Source organism: Periplaneta americana, chromosome 11, assembly GCF_040183065.1.
Source record: "Periplaneta americana isolate PAMFEO1 chromosome 11, P.americana_PAMFEO1_priV1, whole genome shotgun sequence".
In the NCBI taxonomy this organism is placed as follows: domain Eukaryota; kingdom Metazoa; phylum Arthropoda; class Insecta; order Blattodea; family Blattidae; genus Periplaneta; species Periplaneta americana.
In genome coordinates, this window is record NC_091127.1 from 82,915,091 (window position 1) to 82,938,219 (window position 23,129).

Consider the following 23,129-nt stretch of genomic DNA (forward strand, 5'->3'; position numbering starts at 1 on the left):
GAAAATGTTACATTTCTTTACCCATCAGGACGTTCTCATATTTCAATTATCCCTCAACACCCAATGTGCTCTGGATACCTTATACAGATGTAATTAGTAAAGTGAATCCTTACAAGTTAACTTGTCTGGCTTATGTTCTACCTAAGATCATGAAGCATTTCCTGCACTAAACAGAAGACTGATAGACTTGAATTATTAGCAGTCACCACCTGCAGCATATCAAACAAATCGTTGGTTTACGAGCAAAACACACAAAGTAAGAAAAATATTACTTCTGAGAAAAAGGTGTTTTTCTTCTGACAAAACTAAGTCTTCAAAATATTATTATTTCTTGTAAGTTGTTTCTCTTCAAGTATATTTCCCTTTCCAGTTCTAAGTTTATACACATAATCATGTTCATTATATACGCCTTTTTCTCAGAAGTACTATTTTTTACTTAATGTGTTTTGCATGTAAACCTACGAAATACTGAGTTAATGTTTTGAAATAAGCTGATGAAAGAAATGTTTTCTTCTTGTAAATTGAATTATTATTATTATTATTATTATTATTATTATTATTATTATTATTATTTTATTTTTTTTTTATTTTAGTTGTCATATACCGTATTTAAAACAGAATTTATATTAACCAATATCATATTGCTTGAAACTGCTAGTAATAAGTCGGTTAGTCCACCACTATGGAGTAACAGCCTGCCTGACCATGAAATGAGTGGGCCTGGGTTCAAATCCTGATTGGGACAAGTTACCTGGTTGAGGTTTCTTTTCCGGAGTTTTCCCTCAACCCATTAAGAGCAAATGTTGGGTAACTTTCGGTGCTGAACCCTGGACTCATTTCACCAGCATTATCACCTTCATATCATTCAGATGCTAGATAACCACAACAGTTGATAAAGCGTCGTAAAATAACGCACAAAAAAAGTCAGCTAGATTTGTCTAAAGCTAGACTTTTGTCAAAAGCTAGAATAGATATGTTGGCTATTTCTCCTTACATATAAAACGTATACTCTATATCATATGATTCCGTTATGATCCCAAAATGAAACTTTCCGATGTGTAAGATGGTAGTATGAAGTAATTTTGTGATTTTTTTTTAATTTAAAAAATATTTTCTGAGAAAATTGAATTTTAAAATTTTATCTAATTTTTTTAGAAAAAAAATTATATTGCAACCCCTGCCATGCTACAAATCAAATTAAAGCCCTCGAAGGAACTCTAAAATGAGACATTGCCCAAGTCTTTCTTTTATCTGATACTGGAGAAAATGGTAGTTAAATATTTCAGGATTTAACAATTTTTGACAGAAAAAAAAAAACTTGACAACTATTGAACAGAAAACAAAAAAATTTCTTCTTGTGATTTCCATTCATAACTATGTAAAATCACTAGATATAGCAAGTTTCATCAAAATGCCACAACAACATTCAGAATCAGTATGTTGATTTGACATGAAATTACTAATCATTGATTACTTCCATTAAGTGAAGTGGAGTGCAATAATTTTCCATAGCAGTTACCTTCATGAAACACTTTAATCTAATCAACAAAATATTTAATTAATAAATAAATAGGATAAGTCTAATATTGTTCTTGTAGAAATTGGTTAGATGTTACTTCTGATAATGTGGTTAAGTAATGCTAAATTTAGAGATTCTTGGATAGCAAAGTGTTTGTGGTAGCTAAACATAGTAAACTTAGCAGAATAGATGAATCTTCCATATTTCAAGCGATGTTACGCTGAGAATGAAATCATGAAGTTGGAGGTTTAAATTATTACACATGGTTGCAAAATCCTAAAATGTGATCACAGTATTTATTTTTGTTTAGACAATTTGTGCAGCACAACTCCTGCCTTGGCAACAGCGCTTGAGATTGGTTCTGCTGCTGAACAATATGTCTCGGAAGGCCATTATCGGGCTGCTTTGGACAAATTTCAGTCATGTCTTGGAAGTTTGATTCCTTCACTAAGTAATGAACCTAGAGGTCATAGACGTGATCTTCTTCATAATCAGATTCAAGTTTGGATGAAAGAAGCTGAAAGTATAAAAGCATTGCTGTATGCAGTAAATTTAAAAGAAGCAGACATTGCAGAAACCAAAGGTAAATAGATCTTGAATACTATAATAAAATGAAATTATCCAAATATAGACTATGTTCCAAAAGTCATTGCGGGTGGAGTTTCGTATGATTACATCTATTAATCATAACCTGATACATTGAACATGAATTCAATTAAAAAGCAACTCGCATAGTTTTTTCCACATGTGTATTGAAGTTCTATGTGGGCTTCATTGGTGACGTTGCAAATGTTTAAACACTGCTACACCAGTGAACATTAATAATAATAATAATAATAATAATAATAATAATAATAATAATAATAAAATCCAAAGTTGTTATTACAGAGAGAGTGGAGGTCATTACTTCAATTCTGCGCCATTGTAATTCCTTTTTAAGAAATTACTTAACAATGCTGGCATAGTGTGGAGGAATGACTTCTTTCTGAAAAATCAATATGGAGATGGTAAATGACTGTTTCATATATTTGCCATCAGTTACTGCATTTATTCTTCTTCATTTCCCTTCTCTCTCTCACAAATTCCCCATCAATTGGAATATTACTGGCGCAAGGATTTGGGAACCATTCCATCAGTTCATTCACTGTTTCAAGTGTTGAGTGTTGTTAATATGAACACTAGACTGTTTGCTTCACATATCTCCAAAAATAAAAATCCATGCATTTCTTGCTCTACCCACTTCTCTACCTCCTCTTTCTCTTGCTCTACATAAATTTCTACGTGCACTTCTATCTCCTGGCCTTCTCATTTCTCTTCCTCCTCCGTTAAGTGTGTTTAAATGCGACAGGCTCATGTCAGTAGATTTAATTTAATCTTCCTCCTCCATCTCCTGCTCTATCCACTTCTCTACTTTTTCCTCCAATTGTTCTTTTCACTTCTCTACCTCATTCTCCTCCTGTTCTACCTACTCCTTTACCTCCTTCTTTTCATGCTTATTTTTACTGTGTCTTATTGTTTATCTCACTTCTCTTTCACCTCATGCTCACCAATTTCTGTGCCTGCTCATTGTACATCTCTTTCCATTTCTCTACCTCCTCTTCCTCCTGTCCCACAATTCCATCTCCTCCTATTCTTCCTATTCTACCCACTACTCTACCTTCTTTTCCCACTCTTCCCATTTCTGTACCTTCTTGTGGTGTAGATAAAAGTAGCCCATTTCTGTACCTTCTTGTGGTGTAGATAAAAGTAGCCCATGTAAAGACAGAGTAAATACAGAAGCGAAGTGCTGAAAAGGATTCACCTTTTATAGAAAATGTTGAAAGTTGCTCTCTGCAGCATCAATACACAGCTGTGCACGTCTAATCAGGTTCAAAGACACCCAGCCTCAATAATTTCTGGTGTGCGAACTGAAGGAACTCTTTCTCTTTTCGCATTTTGCACAGATCCAGTAGTGCGACACGTTTTAATCAAACCCTGTATTGCTCTCTTTGCTGGTTGTCCTCTGTCCGGAAACTTGTCCCTGAAAATTTCGTGGGTTTCCTTAATCGAACCTGTTCTCACATACACTTTCACAATTTCCACTCTTGTATCGAATAAGTCATTTTGCAGAATGCGAACAGACACGTGTAATTCGACTGATGACTGATGAAATACTGACAGAAAGAATGCCAACAATCGATTATTGCATAAAATTGTCCATTGTTGTAGCTGTTTATTTCGTTATGATATGACGCAAAAGAATGCAATAATGGAATTTCAAGCAGTCAAATATCGCATTTGCCTTCTAACTGGAAGTGGGTTACTTTTATTCTGCGCCACCCAGTAGTAGTCAACCCACTTCTCTACTTCTTTCTTTTGCTCTACCCGCTTCTCTGTCTCATTATTCTGCTGCACCCACTACTCTACTTCTGCCTTCACCTATTTTATCCACATCTCTTCCTCCTCCTCCTGCTATTCTAACTATAGCCCGGCAACATACAGTACATTTCAAAATGCACAGAAACCAAATGCTCTTCTGGTCAGACTGGAGTAGAGATTAAGTCATGTAAAAAGATGACGTCATGCTCGAGTTGAGAATGAAAGCGCTACCTATGTTTTGATTGTTTCTTGACTATAACTTTCATGCCTGCTCCTTCTCCAGGTCTTCCCATTTCTCTTCTTCCTATTTCTCCTGCTCATCCCACTTCTCTTCTTCTTCTTCTTCGTCTGCTGCTGCTCTATCCACTTCTGTGCCTTCTCTTCCTGCTCTCCACTTCTTTGCCGCCTCTTCCTTCCCCTCCTCCTGCTCTTTCGATTTTTCTATCTCCTCTTCCTTCTCATATTTCCACTTCCCTACCCCCTCCTGCTTCCTCTACCCTCTACTTCTTATCCCTTCTCCAACAACTTCTGTACCTTCTTTTACTGCTCTTCCTACTATTCTACCTCCTCATCATGCTCTACCTACTCTCTACCTCCTCTTCCTGTCCTACCCACTTCTCTACCTCCTCTTTTTTCTGTTCTACCCATGCAATCCTCTTCTACCTCCTGTTCTTTCAATTTTTCTACCTGTTGTTCCTCCTCCTCTACACGCTTCTGTACTTCCTCTCCTTCCCGTTCTAGCTTCTTCTCTACCTCTTCCTCCTCCTCCTGCTTTACCTATTTCTATACTTCCTTCTCTTCAAGTTCTACGCATTTCTTTACTTCCTCTTCTTCCTGTTCTACCCACTTAATTAACTCCCGTTCATGTTGTACGCATTTCTTTACCTCCTCCTCCTTTTCTAACTATTTCTCTACCTTCTTTTACTGCTTTTCCAAATTTTCTACCTCCTCCTTGTACCCACTTCTCTGCCTCCTCCTTCTCTATTCACTTCACTAACTCCTTCATCTCATGTTCTACCCACTTCTGTACCTCCTCTTCCTGCCTCACCCAGTTCCCTACCTTCTTTTTCTACTGCTCTTCCCACTTCTCTACTGCACCTTACGGTGCTCCTCCCACTTCTCTATATCCTCCTTCTACTGTTCTTTCCACTTCTCTACCTCTTTCTTCTTTGTCTTTACATACTTCTCTACCTCCTTCCATCTTACCAAATTCTTTACTTCCTCCTTCTACTGCTCATTCCACTTCTCTACATCCACCTCTTCCTGCTCTCCCACTTCTCTACCTCCTTCTCTTGTCCGACCCAGTCCTCTACCTCCTCTTTCTACTGCTTCTCCCACTCTTCTACCTCCTAATCCTGCTCTGTCCACTTCTTTACTCCTCCTCCACTACTCACTTTTATAACTTCTGCTCCATTCACATCTTTACTTCTTCCTTCTACTTTTCCCACTTTTTTATCGCAGCTTTGTCTAGTCTTCTCACTTTTCTACTTCCTCCTCCTGCTCTTTGTACTTCTCTACCTAGTCTTCCTCCTCCTGGTGTTCTCACTTCTCTACCTCTTCCTCCTGCTGTATCCACTTCTTTGTCTTCTCCTCCTGTTGCTATTCCCACTCCTCCTCCTCGTCTTTCTGCTCTTCCCAATTCTTTCTCCTGCTCTGGTCACTTCTCTATCTTTTCCTCCTGCTCTTGCCACTTCTCTATCTCCTCTTCTTCTACTGCTCTACTGACTTCTCTACATTCTCCTCCTACTGCTATTCCCACTTCTCTACCTCGTCCTACAACTTATCTTATTTGTAATCTTCATTATCTTCACTCCCCTTAGTGAATACGAAGCAATCAGTATCAATTTACTGTATTTCGAAGAATTTGCTCTGAAAGATTGTTGTATTATATTTGTATCACTCGCCACTGCCATTGCCATTTTTAATCCACACTTTCATCAATCCCACCCCAATATCTTTTGGCTTAGTTGCCAAATGATGTCTTATTGGTGTTACTTATGGGGTTCCATCCAGTCTTCGGACTGTTGACTGGACATTGAAACTTTCATCAGTTCATCTCTCCTTTTCAAAATACCCGCAGCCTAAGTTTTTTCTATTTCAAAATGTGCAACTGTCTTCCGAACACCACGTTTCTTCTTTTTCACGGACTCTAACAGTACAGTTTTTTCCTTTAAAGTCAAAAATTTTCATGCTATACTGAAACAAAGATGAAATAAACATTTATAGCGAACACACACAACTGCTGCTTAATGTTTCACACCGAAGCATTGACTGGACTAGAAGGCTTTGATCTATGTGGAAACAGTACAGGAGCTTGACCATGCCTTCTTCTCCTGCAATACTTTGTATGCTGTTGAAATTCTTTCTTTTGTATTTGCATCATGTACCAGCACATGGAGCAGGTAAGATTAATACTTTTCTCCTTACACATTATCTATATTACTTAAAGTTGAATTGACATAAATCGACGTGAGACTACTCAACGACATGAATGTGTTTGTTATTGAGAGCTAATAAATTTTACACAAGAGAGGAGAAGAGGCAAAATATCGTACATGTCAGTGTAGAATATCTGCTTTAAAGAGAAGATCGTGTTTGATATTTTCTATGTCTTGGGTTAGAAAATTCGTACTATGTGCATTGATGGAGGTGTTTATGAAGAGGTTTCACTGTACTGCCACCACCACTTCTTCGTCGTTCTACTCTTTGTGTTTATTCTCCTATTCTTGGGAATACGACTCAATAAATTGTCAAGTTATTTCGAATATTTGCAATAAATTTCATATTGTATTTGTACTACTCAATATTTCTTTCTTTTCAGAACCTTGTCGTATTCAGTGATTTTATGACAGCAAAGAAATGCAGTCTAGTCACCTTTTTGAGCACAACGCCACCTTGATAATTACACTAAAAGTTGAGGAAGTAATTGCCTAGAAAGGCTGTTTCACCCACTGAAGTGTATTGTAAGTTCACAGTCTATGATTAATTGATTGAAAACTGGTAAATAAGTTCTGTGATACATTTCTGTTACGATATTAAGATACAATGCATTGTTTTCTTATGTTTATTGTATCTCTTTTTCTTTATTTTGATTTGTATCTCTGTTTTATAGTTGTAACATAAATCTCATTAAGGTATATGTATGTAATACTAATGAGTGGCAGAAGTTTGAGATATATCAGTTCCTTATGTTTGTAAAGATTGTTTTATCTGTCTACCCCAAATAAGGCCTATAAGTTGAATAATTATTCAATTGTCTCAGAATCAGTAGATGAACTTGTGACTATATATAATGAATCCAATAATTAGGGGCTATTCCGGTATATAACATGTTTCAGTTAACTTCATTACCCTGAAGGTGAAAATAGTATGGAAACTACATCACAAGTAACAATATTAGAGGAGAAAAATTCGCTCCAGTGCCTGGGATCGAACCCGGATCCTTGGTTCTACTTACCAAGCACTCTCACCATTGAACTATGCCGAAGTCCAATCCACAGCACTGGATCGAACCCCTCACCTTCAGTGTTTTTCCTTTTGTGGCCTGACTCCAAGTTGGGTATGTATGTTGACATTTTTATATTAAGTCAACTGCCATTATACAAGGAGTGCACTCTGTTGAGTGACTTGGTGGCCGGGATTCCACAGTAATATGCACTGTTGCTAGAAGAATCTACGTAAAGATTATTATTTTTTGGTCCTACATAATATATCTGTTATGGTAACAATTAATATTAGAAGAAGAAAAAAAACAATCTTTACATAGATTCTTCTAGCAACAGTGCATATTTCTGTACAGATTACTGTGCATATTACTGTGGAATCCCGGCCACCAAGTCACTTAACTGAGTGCACTCCTTGTATAATGGCAGTTGATTTAATATAAAAATGTCAACATACATACCCAACTTGGAGTCAGGCCACAAAAGGAAAAACACTGGAGGAGAGGGGTTCGATCCGGTGCTGGGATTGGACTTCAGCGTAGCTCAATGGTGAGAGAGCTTGGTACATAGAACCAAGGACTTGGGTTCGATCCCCGGCACCGGAGCAAATTTTTCCCCTCTAATATTAATTGTTACCATAACAGATTATATTCTGTAAGACCAAAAAATAATAATCTTTACGTAAATACATCACAAGTGGATTTGGACTGTCTGCATCTGATTCTTTCTCTAGCAGCACACAGCATTAGACATATTTTGTGATAAGCTTATGGCAAGCCTAAAAACTGGTTTAATTTTTCACAGGAAAGACATGAACAATCCCACTGATAACCTTACGGCAATTCTAAAAATTTATTGCAGTTTTCACAGCTAAGAATTACACAGGCCTGCAATGAAAAAAATTTTTTTTTAAAATTTAGTTTCCTTTATATATTCTTGTGTGGTGAAGACAAAAATGGCACATCATGAACCATTTTTACACAAAACTATAATATTAATATACTGGTGATTTTGCTGCTCCCATAACCCAGTGCTGTAATGTAAAATTTTGTACTAACCTGTTGATGAACATCAGAAACATAATCTAGAAGGCTGTGTGATGTAGAGAGTGAAAGTCCTGAAGAGTTTACTCAATGATTTAGCAAGAGATGTAGGATTACCCATGGAAGAAGCTGAGTTCTTTGCTCCAGATTAAAAGAAATGAATTTGTTGACACCAGAAATATTTCTTCATTGGTACAGGTGTAGAGAAGAGAAATTTACTTCATACTTTTCACAAGAGGGTGCCTTAATATACTGCATTGATATTCCTGGTTTGATACAAAAGTTTAATGCTCAGTACGAAGTAGATGAACGGAGACTTTTATCGATTCCTCCAAAAGAAGTATGAAGGCAGTGATCAGTGATTTTGCACAATTGCAACAAGTATGCTTCGTTACCTGTTTGTCATTCAGTACACCTCAAAGAAACTTAAGAGAATCTTGAACTGATTCTTACAAAGACAACATATAAAGATCATAACTGAATGATCTGTGGACATCTGAGAGAGTTGTGCATGCTTCTTGGTCAGCAGGCTGAGTATTAAGTTTCCATATTGCCTCTGTGAATGAGACGGCAGAGCAAGAAGCAGTCATTGGGAACAAAAACACTGGCCATAAAGAACATAGCTTGAATCTCATACAAGAAGAAAAGCAACAAATGAACTTCACCATGAAGAGAAAAAGACAGTATAACGCATTTGACTAAATGTGAATTTATATATAATAAAGAATTGTTTTATAATTTCAGTTAATACAGGAAACAATTTTCTGTTTTTAAGTTTCACATCACAAGTTTATATATCCACAAATATTTTCGATTTTTTAAAAATCTGCATCTTCCTCTTAACATCGTAAGTATTAATAAAAAAAAAAAGCATAACTCTTGCTTTTTCTAATTATTGTTTCGTAAAATCACATTTCGGTTAATTTCAAATGTTACAATCACCTCATCAATTCGAGTGGCTGATAAACTTGTAGAACACCAATAATTGAAGAGTCCACTGCAAGAATGATGGATGTCATTTGGAATACATTTTGCAGGAGAAGCAATTGAAAGTTTGAAATGCTTAGCGCTCAAAGCTTAACTGTGATTTTCCGATCATTACTGGACAATAACTATCAGTGTTAATGCCATATAACTCTGTATGTACATTCTATATGTCTTAAGCTATGCATTGACACTCTGGGTTCATTTTCGACAAGAAAGTGACATCCATCATTCTTGCAGTGGACTCTTCAATTGTAACCATCGTCTGAAGACGGCATCACTATTGGCTTTGAAATTTCAAAATTTTAATTATCAACACACACATACAATTTTATATTTGAAACTTATTTTATAATATCAAGAGATTCAAATAGTGTGTTTATCACTTTGAATGACTGTTAACTTGAAATTTTATAAAATGTTTCATTATATAGAAATGACTTGGAAACAAATTTATGTCATGTTGGTTTTAAACAGTTTTATTAATAATGTGTGTGTCTGTATATATTTCTTGCATTTCACCTATGTTCAATTGGTCTATTTTGTATCTCCGCCTGAAGGTGATGTTTAAAAATTCGAAAATGTTTGTGGATATATAACCTTGTGATGTGAAACTTAAAAACACAAAATTGTTTTCTGTATTAATTGATAAGTTGTTGACTGAAATTATAAAACAATTCTTTATTATAATATATACTTTCAACTTATCTGAAATATTAACCTCAATAGACGTTTAAATTTAAATGTGAATTGTTAATTATGACAATCTAATATTTTTGTAAAATATACCTTTAATATTTGCCACAGGACAGGTTTCACTTCATCACTTTTTCACATTAAATTCAATAACTCTACATTCACATTACTAAAAGTGCCAATGCATGTTGCGGAAAAATAGTATGTGATAGAGAAAATCTGATTTAGATTTGGATTCAGCACCCCAAGAAACCATAAATGTAGCATACATTTTTAGAAAAGTTTTTGTGACCCTTAATTTTGTAGGCATATGTTATGTGACATAAAATGATTTTGTATTTACGTATTTTCAGATTATATTCTAAAGCTAAAATTAAAATTTAACATCACTGTCAATTTATTGAAAATGTTTAAGTTAATTCATCACATTTTGCAAGTGTTTAATGAGTAGAACATGATTACCAATATACATTACACAAAACATTTTGGGGATCCGTCAAAATGAACTATGACCTTCAAGGGGCCCATTACACTCAAAAGATTGGGAACCTATGCAGTACCTAGATCAACATGATTTTAATTTTGGGCAAACACACATTCCTGCAATATATTATAAAATATAATACATTTAAGAAGCTCATAAAACACTCGCCTCTTTAATTACACTGACTGACAAAAAAAATTACGCACCAAGAAAGAGTTGTCATTTTGCTGTAAACCTCGGCATACAGTTACATCTCAGGGAGATAGTCAAATGATTAGCATAGTAATGTAATTAGTTGAATGGTCTTCCTTCCAGAGGCCGTGAATCTGCTGTCATCCGTGGCCTATAAAAGGGCTCACATAGGCTACTCGAACGTAGTTGACTGTTGTTTCTGGTTGTGTAAAAGTCGTCGATCATTCGACATGTCTCTACGACGCAATCGAAAAGACTTTACCCAGTTAACAGAGTTTGAAAGGGGGCGCATTATTGGAAGTGCAAGGCTGGATGATCATATCGGCAAATCACCAGATACCTACGCCATTCTGACCAGACTGTCTGGTCGTGTTGGGATCAGTGGATGTGTGAGGGCATGCACACACAGCGATTGGGCTCAGAATGCCCTTGACTGACCACCGGGAGAAAAGATAATCGGATCCTGCGACAAGCCCGAACAGATCCAACTGTTTCGTCGCCCACCATCCTGAGACAGGTAGGACCATCATTACAGGCCCCTATGTCTGCCTGAACCATTTCCAAACACTTGGCTGAAGGAAATTTGGTCTCACAGTGCCCATTACATATTGTCCTGTCATTGACACCCGCGCACCGTCACCTCCATTTGCAGTGTTGTCGTGAGCGAGAAAACTGGACTGCTGAAGATTGTAACCGGGTTGTCTTCAGTGACGAATCCAGGTTCTCTTTGAGCTCTGACATGGTCGTGTTCATGTCTGAAGACCTTGTAGTGCATGTTTCAATCCTACATTTGCTGTGCATATGACACCGCTCCCACTGCTGGCGTGCTGGTCTGGGGAGCCATCACGTACGACAGTCATCACCCCTAGGGTCAATAACAGTGCAGCGATATGTGCAAGACATCCTTCGGCCACATGTATTGCTACTCATGGCAGGATTTCCAAGAGGTCTTTTCTAGCAGGATAATGCTCAGCTGCACACAGCAAGGGTGTCACAGGAATGCCTCCGCAACGTTGTCACACTTCCATAGCCTGCACGATAGCCAGATTTGTCACCAATCGAACATGTCTGGGATCATCTGGGACGCCAACTTCAGCTGCCTAGGAGTTAACAAGATATAGAGAACCTGTTGCAGCAAATATGGACAGATATGCTGCAGGATACCGTACGAAATGTTTATGCCTGCATGCCTGCCCGTATTACAGCTTGTATCCAAAGTAGAGATGGACAAATAGGGTACTAGAGTCTCAATTCAGAGGATCAGTTTTCAGCAATACAATTATTACTTTGATCTAATATTGTAATCATTTACATACATCAATGTTACGATCACCCATATCAGGTTTCATGCAATTCCCAGAACTCCTCTTGGTGCGTGATTTTTTTTGTCAGTCAGTGTATATTCACAACAAAATAGTATAGTTTCACTACTCCCTAATATGCTTGAACTTTTAAATGTTAGTTATTCCATTGTTATTGGGTGTATTAAAATTAATCAGTGTGACATAAAGGGATTGTGTCTGGCATAATCATTGACATCACAAACATTATACATTAATGTTTAACTGCAAATTGTCAACTACTTGTACAGTTACATTATTTACTGTTCCACTTTCTGATATTTCTTCAGACCTGTCACTTTGCCATTAGATTTCTTGCCACCATATTCAGTTTTAATGCTGTTCTCATGTATTGTTATGCTATGTAAGATGACAATCTCTACACTATACTGTGATCATTTGCGTACAGAAATGAAATGCAATTCATATCTGAAACCATTTTATTCTTATTCTTAGTTTTCCAAAGCGCTTTGTATGTATGTATATTACAGTACCTATGTATTTTAAGCAATATTTGAAATAACACGCATTCTTTTAAATTTGTTGTGTTATTGCATAAATCTCTTACATCTTTTTTTTCTGTACATTTTCTCAAGATATCACATAATTGATAATTAAAAAAATCATGTGCCTTTTCCAAGTTCGTAAATAATAAGTGTACTTATTGCATTCATTTTTGTTTCTTTCTGAATATGTGATTGAGACATAACTTCTGTGCCATAAAACAGGCTTGGTTTTCTGTTACCGTTCCCGTTCTGTAATTTTCAGTCATGTTATTACCTCTCCAAATAGTCCACTCATTGCTAATCACTGCAGTTTTGTAGTATATTGTTTAAGACAACATAAAACATGTCATTAGGCCTATCGAGCGCAAATGATATTATTCAATTATTCAGATTCAAAATATTGTTAAAATAAGAATACATAGTCCAGTATAAATTTCTTTACAAAATTGGTGCTTTAGGTAATGTGACCAGATGTCCTATTTTCCCAGGTGTCTCGTTTTCAACAGGATAGTCCCATTTTTTGACTTTGGAGGCATTGTTGTTGTTGTTTAGTCAACTGTCCGAAGACAGGTCTGAACCTCACAAGTGATACCAAGAAGGCATCACTTATGAGACAACTAGATCAGGAGATAATGGGTAGTTTCTTTTCCCCTTCACTGCATACATCACCGATTAGCTACATGTTACACTAATCAGACTTCAGGTGTACACATACAATTGAAGACATTATTACAAAAACAGCCCTAGTTATTTTTAATGAAATTGAGTTAAGGACACATTTGCTACTATTTTAAATGTTTATAGACTCCGAAACGGCCCAGGTCAAGTGCAATAGACACAAGGATAAAATACCAGCTGAACGGAAATAGCTGACATGTGTTATTCTTTTATTTTTTATTGTTCTGAAAAATAGCAATTTGACAAGGGTTGTTTTTGTAACAATGTCTTCAATTGTTTTTCCTCTAATACATTTCGTCAAGTGAGATGTACTGACTGATAATAGATGTACATATCAGCCAGAACTTCAATCAGAGGTGGGCATTGTTAGTAACAAAGTTAATTTTAAATCCAGTTCCCAATACTTCAGTTTCTTGAATGAGAATAAGAATTGTTTTATGTAAATTCAGTCATAAAAAATTGTTGCCCAATAGGAGTGTTATTAGTATACTAATGTAATTTTGTATTTTATGTTATGAGGAATATAATAATTTTTCACTTTTTTCCGATTTTGTAATTTTGTTATATATAGGCTTGTGATAAATTTCTAACAGTTATTGCCTACATTGCATTTATATTATTTTAAGATAAAATACTTTATTAAATTTCTATTTCCAGTATTGAATTTTGTAATATTAGGAGAGAGAATTTTTCGCGAAGCTGTAGTATGTATTAGTAAGTGTCCTGTTTTGAACTGCAGAAATTCTGGTCACATTACTTTAGATGCATATATCTTAATAAAATAAAACATACTTTTAAAATATTTCAGTAGGAATTATAATATTTACATCTTTTTCCTAGATAGTATTGTCAACTAAGTGAAAATGGTGGTATAATCTAAATTTCCCTAGTCCTGATACATCTTTTGAGAACTTGTGTGGATGCCACAAACTTACATGACATCATAGATAAATATTGTATTTCATCAGTAAATTGTAATGTATATATAATTTTTATGGTTGTGATTAAGTTTTGAAGGTAATTTTGAAAATTCTAACAATGTAACAAAAAAAACTAGCATAATATGAGCTGTTCAGAGCAGAAGTGGTGTAAGTCAAAAATGGGTAATGAAGGTTAAAGTAAACATTTTGTAAAATACAACGCAAAGTAGGAATTAATATTCAATTTATTTAAACAATTAGTAGTCAGTGGATAGCAAAAAGGGCATAATAATTGCTACTTTTGCGCTGTATTTTACAGAATTTTTACTTTAAACCTCATTACCCAATTTTGACTTACACCACTTTTGTTCTGCACAACTCATATGTTGATTAAACAGACAAAATATGAAATTTCATATTCTAAACCATTCCTGCTAATGAAATGGAAAGAAGAATTTTTCACAATTCATGATTTTTAGAACACGATTAAAGCCAAAAAAAAAAAAAAAAAAAAAAATCATATTTCATATTATTTTGGTAAAATTTTCATATTTCATAAAAATTTCTTTTTATTATTTTGTTTTACACGATTTAACTACCGCTGGATCGTCCTTTTGAGGTGTTATGAGGAAACAATAGAGAAGTTTTCCAGGAAGGACTTGGAAAAATTCAAACCATCCATTCTACCAATATTCCAGAATTCCCAAGGCCAAGTGAAATCTTCAAATTTCCCTTTAGAGTCATTGAACTCGTAGCTTTAATGGATTCGAGAGTCCAAAAAAAAATAAGTGGTTCCTATTTTTTTTTAATTTGCTCATTCTTTCAAATCTAGTGAAAGTATTTCCATTGTTTCTTTGTCTACTTACATATGTGTAAATGAATGCTTTAAATGGGTAAACCCAATTTTGCTGTCTACTTAATTTCTCATTTTGCAACTTTATGCATACAAAACTGTATTTAGTGACAGAAAGTGTAATATTTTGCTAGAAAATATAAAAAAGCTACTTGTATTATATCCTGACCAGTGTTGAGGCCAGCCAATGTAAGAAGTGTTTTATACACTATTGTCTGTAAAAAGTGCACCATGAAGGGACATAGATAGGCATGTGAGAATTATACTAAATATAATGCAGGGTATGACAAGCAAGTGATTAGTACTTCAAAATGATTTTGCATCTCTGAACTGTCGTGGTAGGTGCATAAATAGAGGGCAGTTGTGGAGCCAGACGAGCAGTGTATTAGAATCAACAGGCAGTAAACCTTTCTGTAAGAGTCACTATACCTAGTCGTGCTAAAAGGCCGCAGTATAAACAAACAACAGAGTTTGAATGGGGATGAATGATTGGCCTGCATGAAGATGAATTTTCGTATTGTGATATTATTGCTCGTGTGGAACATCATGCCACTACAGTGATGCAAGTGTGGAAGCAGTTGACTGGAGAGAATCGGACATATCGAAAATCTGGCAGTGGATCATGATCTGTGACGACACCATGGGATGACAGACATCTCGTCTGCATGGTAGTGATGGATTGTTCAGCTTCAGCGCAAGTGTTAGCGCAGTGGTGGAGCACTGTAACAGGTGTAACATTGTCTGCTTCCACTGTTCGAACATGTATGGGATATGGTTGGTCGACAAGTTGTCCATCAACAACCTCCAGCAGCCAGCTGCAATGAACTGTGGGCACACATACAAGGAGCCTGGCAGGCCATTCCCCAGGAAGAGATCCAAAGCCTCTTTGATTTAGTGCCACGGCATATAGCAGCTCTGATTGCAGCTCTTGGAGGTTTCACAAAATAATAATGATGTACTCATGTGTATTGGTCTGAAACATTAATGTTTTGTGTACATCAATATTAGTAATATGTAAAATAAATTTGATTCAGTTTTCATGATTCCTTCATGGTATTGTAATTTTCACAGACAATAGTGTATATTGATTTGTATCTTAAGGGTGCTTGTGAAATACAGGGCTATTCATAAGTCCGTGAAACATTTCAAAGGTTAATAATAAATAAAGTGTGCAACAGATCATGGTAATTGATATGCCATTAGAGAGAGAAACTCTCCAAGTTTTTTTTTAATAAGAAAAGCCCGTGCTTAGTTGCAGTGATTTATCGCTAGATGGCAGTAGTTATCAATAGTGGCAAAATGGCGTTTACTAAATATAAGCAATCATTTTGTGTGTTGAAATATGCCAGGACCTCATCAAAGATTTGACGGTTTCGCTGACTTTCTCATCTTTAATGACGAAGCAACTTTTCATCTCTCCGGAAAAGTTAATCGGCACAATGTGCGCATATGAGGGACTGAAAATCCCTGCACAGTTTTAGAGCATTTGCGAAACTCACCTTAAGTGAATGTCTTCTGTGAGATTTCGAAAGAGAAGATGTATGGACCATTTTTCTTTGTAGAGTCCACCGTCACTGGGATGATTTACTTGGACATGTTACAAAATTGGCTGATCCCTCAGCTTAATGAAGACAGCAATGATTGCATCTTTGAGCAAGATGGTTGTCCATATCACTATCACAGCAACATCCGAGAGTATCTCAATCAAAATTTTCAACAGAGATAGATTGGACGCACAGGACGAGAAGATGACACGTTAATGAAGTGGCCATCACGATCACCGGATTTAACTCCTTGTGACTTTTTCTTGTGGGGATTTGGGAAGGATATTGTCTATGTGCCTCCGCTGATCTCCAGGAACTTCGCCACCAGATTACAGCTGCCATGGTTCTGATTCACCGTGACATGCTGGAGCTTGTATGGGATGAGATGGATGTATGCTGTATTAGCAAATGTGGATACATTGAGCATCTGTGAGGTATGTAACAAAACTTGGAGAGTTTCTCTTTATTTTAGTGTTATCCATTGTGTAGTTTAGCAGTTACGAATTTTTTTTAATGTTTCACAGACTTATGAATAGCTCTGTATAGTGGCAGACGTAAGTATTTGGACAAAACTGTTACATCATTAAATGTCGTTTCACTTACATAATAAATTAAGAGAATTCAAATTCGAAAATTGTGATTAAGGCTAAAATCCTTCTGAGCTTTGATGTGCCACAGTGATTGATTGATTGATTGATTGATTGATTGATTGATTGATTGAAGTTGGAACTTTACTCTATTTCATATTAAAAAGTAACTTCTCTGCTCAGAAAATAAACCTACTACCGTCAAATGGGGTAACTTTGGACTTGCAGGGTAACTTTGGACAGATTACAGCTATTATCTTAATTCTCTCTGAAAGGTAAAATTCATCATTGGAAGAGGTACTTTTGTTTTTATTGTGTTACTGAACATGTAACTCTATGTTCTCTGCCACAGCCATCTTAATCTGTTGCATATCAGCGTATTCCGAATCTCAGCGCTGAGCAATCTGATGGCATCACGGTGTTCCAAATTTCAACGATGACGTCACTGATGCTCCACTGGTGTCGCACCGGTTCCATCAGCTTGTGGTGGCAGTCTCCATCAGCAGCCATCAGTGAATCTGATTGGTTCTTGTATAGGGCGGGAATTAGCAGGCGAATGACATCATGCACTGTTGTGTCATGGCGATGTGTTCTGCTGTATTGTTTGTAATGAGCATAACATAAAAACAATATGTTAATGGTTTCTGAACGAACATGTCAACGGACCAGTTATTATTAGCCTACTGGTTCAAGAAATAAATTTTTTATGCTTTCTTTTCTTTGAAAGAGATGACGGTATGGAAATTTCGCAAAATCTTGCTAGCGTAGCACAGACAACAACTTGTACAGCTGCCATGATAGCCATCGAACCTTCTAGCAGTTTTGTTCCTATTTCGCTGCAGTGACGTCATTGTTGTCCACTGGTCCGGTGAGATTCGGAAAACGCTGAATAGTCACTGTTTTGGAGGGGATTTCGAAGGTGTTTAATTTTGATAATTTCGAAGGTATGTCTAACTTTTCATATTATTTATATTATATTATGGTGTATAGCAATTAAAAAACAAGTAATAGCATTATTTAAATAGTGTACATGTATATTATAAAAAAATTTTTGTTGAGTATGGTACAGTTAGCTACAACGAGGTTAACAAATTTTGGGGGTAACTTTGGACACTTCGAATTCACACACACATAGGAAAATAATACAGAAAACTTAACCATAATTAATTTATCATTATGTTTATAGACAAACATTTTTGTGTAAGAGTCTTTAGCTCCTTCTAAGTTAATATACTATTAAACTTACGTTTTGTAAAAAGTTCTAGCAAATTGATGTGCCTAACATTCTTTTGCTAGGATATTAACATTTTTTTATAGTAATAAACTTATTAGCTCCTACTAAATTAATATAAGTCCATTACTAAATTAATTTTTAATTTTCTGAAACATTGCAGTAAATTAACATAATTCACTTTTTTGCTAGGATTTGTATGCTACAGTTGGGCCTATATCAATGCCACGCAATCCTAATTCTGGTCAACCAGGTACTAGAGCCTACAAAAACTTCACTGAAGATTCTATGAATGCAGCGATAAGTGCGGTAAAGAAGAAAAAGATGTCATTGTGGGAAGCTGCAAAACATTTTAAAGTTTCAAAATCAACCCTTTCATACAGAATTAATTCGAAAGATGTTCAGTCCAATGCTCCTGTTGTTGGGAGACCGTGTATCTTCACTCCTGAGGAAGAGAAGATGTTTGCTGAAAATTTAATCTTGGTGTCAAGTTGGGGCTTTCCATTTAGTAAAATGGACCTACGATATTTAGTGAAAGCATCTCTTGACAGTTGTGGCAAGACAGAAAGTCGCTTCAGAAATAACTTATCAGGAGAAGATTGGGTACAAAGTTTTCTGCTGCGTAACGCTGATATGTTATCATCCAGATTATACCAGAATATCTCCGCAAAGTGTGCAAAGATCACATCTGAAGAAATCCAAGTTTTCTTTCAAACTTCAAAGAAACATCAGACGGAATTCCAGGAAGTCATATCCTAAATTATGATGAAACAAATTTGAATGACGATCCCAGCAGACAGAAGCTGATTTTCAAGAGGGGCATAAAATATCCAGATAGAATCTTAAACAGCTCAAAAACAGCAATCTCGATCATGTTTGCAGGCACAGTTAGTGGCAATTTACTGCCACCATATGTTGTCTACAAGGCACAGAACATGTGGGAGGAGTACAGCATATAATCACTAATTAGGATGGTTCGATGAGATATGTTTCAGTGGCTGTTTTCGATCAATTGTAGTCCCCCTAGGCTAAAAACCTTGAAGGACAAAAAATTTTAATCGGTGACAACCTGTCCTCCCATTTTTCTAAACAAGTCTTGGCAGATTGTTGTGCTCTAAATATATCATTTGTGCCTCCCTGCAAATGCAACACATATCCTTCAGCCTCTTGATGTGGCCTTTTATGGGCCACTTAAAAGGTATTGGCGTGATATTCTTTTGCAATGGAAGAAATCATCTGGGAGAAGGTTAACTTTTGTCTACCAAAAGATCAGTTTCCAATGCTCTTAAACCAACTGATGTGTAAGTTGCATGAAAATGGTCAAGCCAGCAAAAACCTGAAATCGGGTTTCAGAACATGTGGACTCCATCTAATTGATGTAAACATTGTCCTGAAAAAGATACCAGATGCGTGACCCATTGTTAATTCTTCTGTAGTATACAATGCTGTTGAAGACATTCAGAAGAATATGAGAAATGAGACACCAAAAAGAGTAGTCCAGAGAAATAAAGTCAGTGTTCCACCAGGGAAAAGTATCACTAGCAATGACTTGCTGACAGGATCTTCTACAAATAGTACTAGTGCCTCAAATAACACACAGAAAAGAGTATCTATCTAACACAAATGCAGCAACCTTGACATCATGGGAAAGTAAACGTCCTTGTCGAGAAAAGCATCATGAACCAGTTTCTGCACCAGAACCAGAATATTCATCAGATGTACCAGTATACGAAGCAGGCAACTGGATAGTTGTCCAATATGAAACACCAAAAGAGAAGAAGAGTTATGCAGGCCAAATTATAAAGAAGTATGAGATGGTTCTTGCAGTTATCTTCCTTCGACATACTGCTGAAAATAGATTCAGATGGGCTGATCCCGAAGATGTAGATAATGTTGATATTAGCTCAGTTTACTGTCAACTTGATGCTTCTCTTACTCACTTGAAAAATAGCAGAATTATTTGTATTATTTTCAATGGTGAACCAATGAAAAATTTGAAAATATATTAAACCTTAGACTGTATATGTCAGAAAATAATTGTAATTTTGGTATTTGATGATATACCTCAGTTCTAACTTTCTCTGAATTCAATTTTTATGCATTCTGTTAATAAGGACAAAAAACATTTTACGCATTCATTTGTATTTTAACTCATAACTTTGTTTCTAGTGATCTGATCTATGTGAAAAAAATTGCATTGTTTACAGTAAAGAAGAAATAATTTTTCTGCATAGCTAATATTTGTTAATAGTTGCTTAAGTCTATTTTAAAGTATTGCCAATTTTATAATCTACTATTTGTGTTTCAAGTTTATTATCAGTAAGTATTACATTATTTTTTATTATTTGAAAATTAGTGTTTTGATTATTACTTTTACCTCAGAGCTAACTTCTGGTATGTCTAATGTTTCCCCAGCATCTAAAGTGCTACAGCCAGTGTGGATTTCTTACCAGTGTTCAAAGTTGCCCCATTCCTAGGGGAAACATTGGACACATTTAAATAATTTATATTTCAAATTGGGTTACTAATATAAAACAATTAGTGGCTTATGTGTTATGCTAAAATAATGATTAATTTCGTATAATAATTTGATACCTGTACCTGCAGTACTTCAACTTTTTCACAGAAAAATAAGTAAAATATGTCTAAAGTTACCCTGTTTGATGGTACTATAATGTCTAAAGATATACAAATGAAAATAATCTTTTATAAGATGATATAAGTGTCCAGACACGAACAATATAATTAATTCAGTGCCTTTATCAGTTCTTTTCTTCAGATAACTGATGTAAACATGTTTGGTATTGAATGAACATATTTCTTTGTCACTTCTGAGCTCATATTTTCCCATTCCTTCAGTAATGTTCTTCAGGTGTGTTTTAGTTCTTATATGTTTTCTCACCCTGTTTTTGAGCACATTCCAGAACTTTACCTTTGGGTTTAAATCTGGTGACTGAGCTGGGGTTCTTAAAGTGTGAGGTGTGCGTAGGTTTGCTATATCTAAGAAATATAAGTTATTTCCTAAGCCCAACCTTCAGCACTTATTTTCAGATGTTCCTTCAAAATGCTCAAATAACCAAAATTGTCTATTTATCTTCTGTAAATGCAAGATGTCCTATACAGCTTCAGGTCGCACAACTCCACATCATTACACTCCTCAAACCCATATTTGACTGGCTGTCAAGTTCTATAGTTCCAACTCATTGTTGAGCCTTCTCCACACTAATATTCTGCCATGATTATAGTAGATGTTGGATTTATTTTCATATGTCCACAGAACTTTGCCCTAGTGTCTGTACCCACAAATATTTTTGCAAATTCAAAATTTTTTTTTCTGGTTTATCTTGCTTACATAATTATGGTTTCTTTCTTAGTCTCTAGCATTATACCCAGCCTTATTAAGAACCCTCCAAACAGTCCTAAAATGAACGTCATTACAAAGCATCCTCCTCATAACTATACTGTTACCTATACTATAGACATAGTTATCGTGGGATTTTTCTTCACCAGCTTCACTACTTTGCTCTTTTCTTTGATGCTAAACTTCAATGAAAATAGTTGATCTACTTGGATATACTGTAACCATATTTTCATTATAGGTCTCCTCAAATAATTACATAAATTTCAAACAGTCTTTCTAATATTTGTGTAGTTTCTGTAGTTTGTACCCCATGTTGACTGTGGTCGCCAGTAATGCAGGGGGTAAGCATGTTTGTGTGTTAATGAAAAACACACCCTCACACTATTTGCTTTACACAAGGAATGTGTCCGAATATATCTGTCGTAGCAAAGGCAATTTTAAGAAAAATAATCAGCTGTATTGTCAGTAAAATAAGTAGGTTTGACAATATCCCTCTAGACATATGTAAGATGAGTAAAGTTTAACATCGTTTAACCTGGCACTTGTCACTGTACAAGCATTTTGTTAAGTATCAAATTCATATGTCAATCACATCACATCAAAATGGAACGGGTTGCAAGTTTGTCCCTCTTTGTAGCTTACATTATAAGTGTTGGTATTTGCTAGAAGAATTTTCTTCGATCAATATATGGTACTCTGTACATAAATTTTTGTTTGACCAGTAGCTCAGTTATGATGGAATAAATACTGTCAAGTCTTTGTAAAGTCAATGGATTTCTAATCCCCTCGGGTTTATTATTTCCTTTTAAAAGTTCCTAAACCTTTCCTTGAATGCAGATATTTCGCCAGACAACCTATCTCTTTCTCAAATAAAATAAAAACATGTACTTTGCAGTATAAAAGATAGTTGAACATAATAGGGCCGAGAAATATTAAAGCAGGTATGGACATTCTTTTCAAGGAAACTATATGTTGTGATAAATCAAAAGAAAGCCCCAAGTCTTAAGAAAACATGTGTTCTTACTTTAGCTCAATGTTTCAGCTCTCTCAAAAGTTATAAGGATATGCGCTAGTCTCAGCAAAATGCTGGGTATGCGACCACCCGAACAATACTGTATATTATAACTTCTTTCAGGTTAAATATGTTGTTGTTGTTTTCTAATGCCAGGCGTTTGACAATAAAGTCATTTGACCTCTTGCACTCCAATATTTTTCAAAGATATTATCATGGCCAGCCACTGAAGCACAGATTTTGAGGTGTTCCGAATCCATTTCTTGGTTTGAGTTGCACAATGGACAGTTAGGGGACTGATATATTCCAATTCTATGCAGGTGTTTGGCCAAACAATCATGGTCTGTTGCCAATCTAAATGCAGCTACAGACGATTTT

The 23,129-nt window shown here is 35.6% G+C and overlaps 1 protein-coding gene across 9 annotated transcripts in view; it reads left to right on the forward strand.

Moving 5' to 3' along the window:
• The window catches only part of Aduk (Another Drosophila Unc-51-like kinase), a 76,449-nt gene that overhangs the window by 42,540 nt on the left and 10,780 nt on the right, over positions 1–23,129 (forward strand). For 3 of the 9 annotated variants that reach the window (XM_069839704.1, XM_069839711.1, XM_069839712.1), the window contains 3 exons: positions 1,830–2,102; positions 6,699–6,840; positions 8,562–22,498. In XM_069839704.1, the coding sequence (XP_069695805.1) occupies positions 1,830–2,102; positions 6,699–6,718 (293 nt within the window). In that variant the 3' untranslated portion in view covers positions 6,719–6,840; positions 8,562–22,498. Of the gene's footprint in view, positions 1–1,829; positions 2,103–6,698; positions 6,841–8,561; positions 22,499–23,129 lie in introns of those variants that run through there. The other 6 variants (XM_069839707.1, XM_069839705.1, XM_069839706.1 and 3 more) reach the window with 6 other exon arrangements.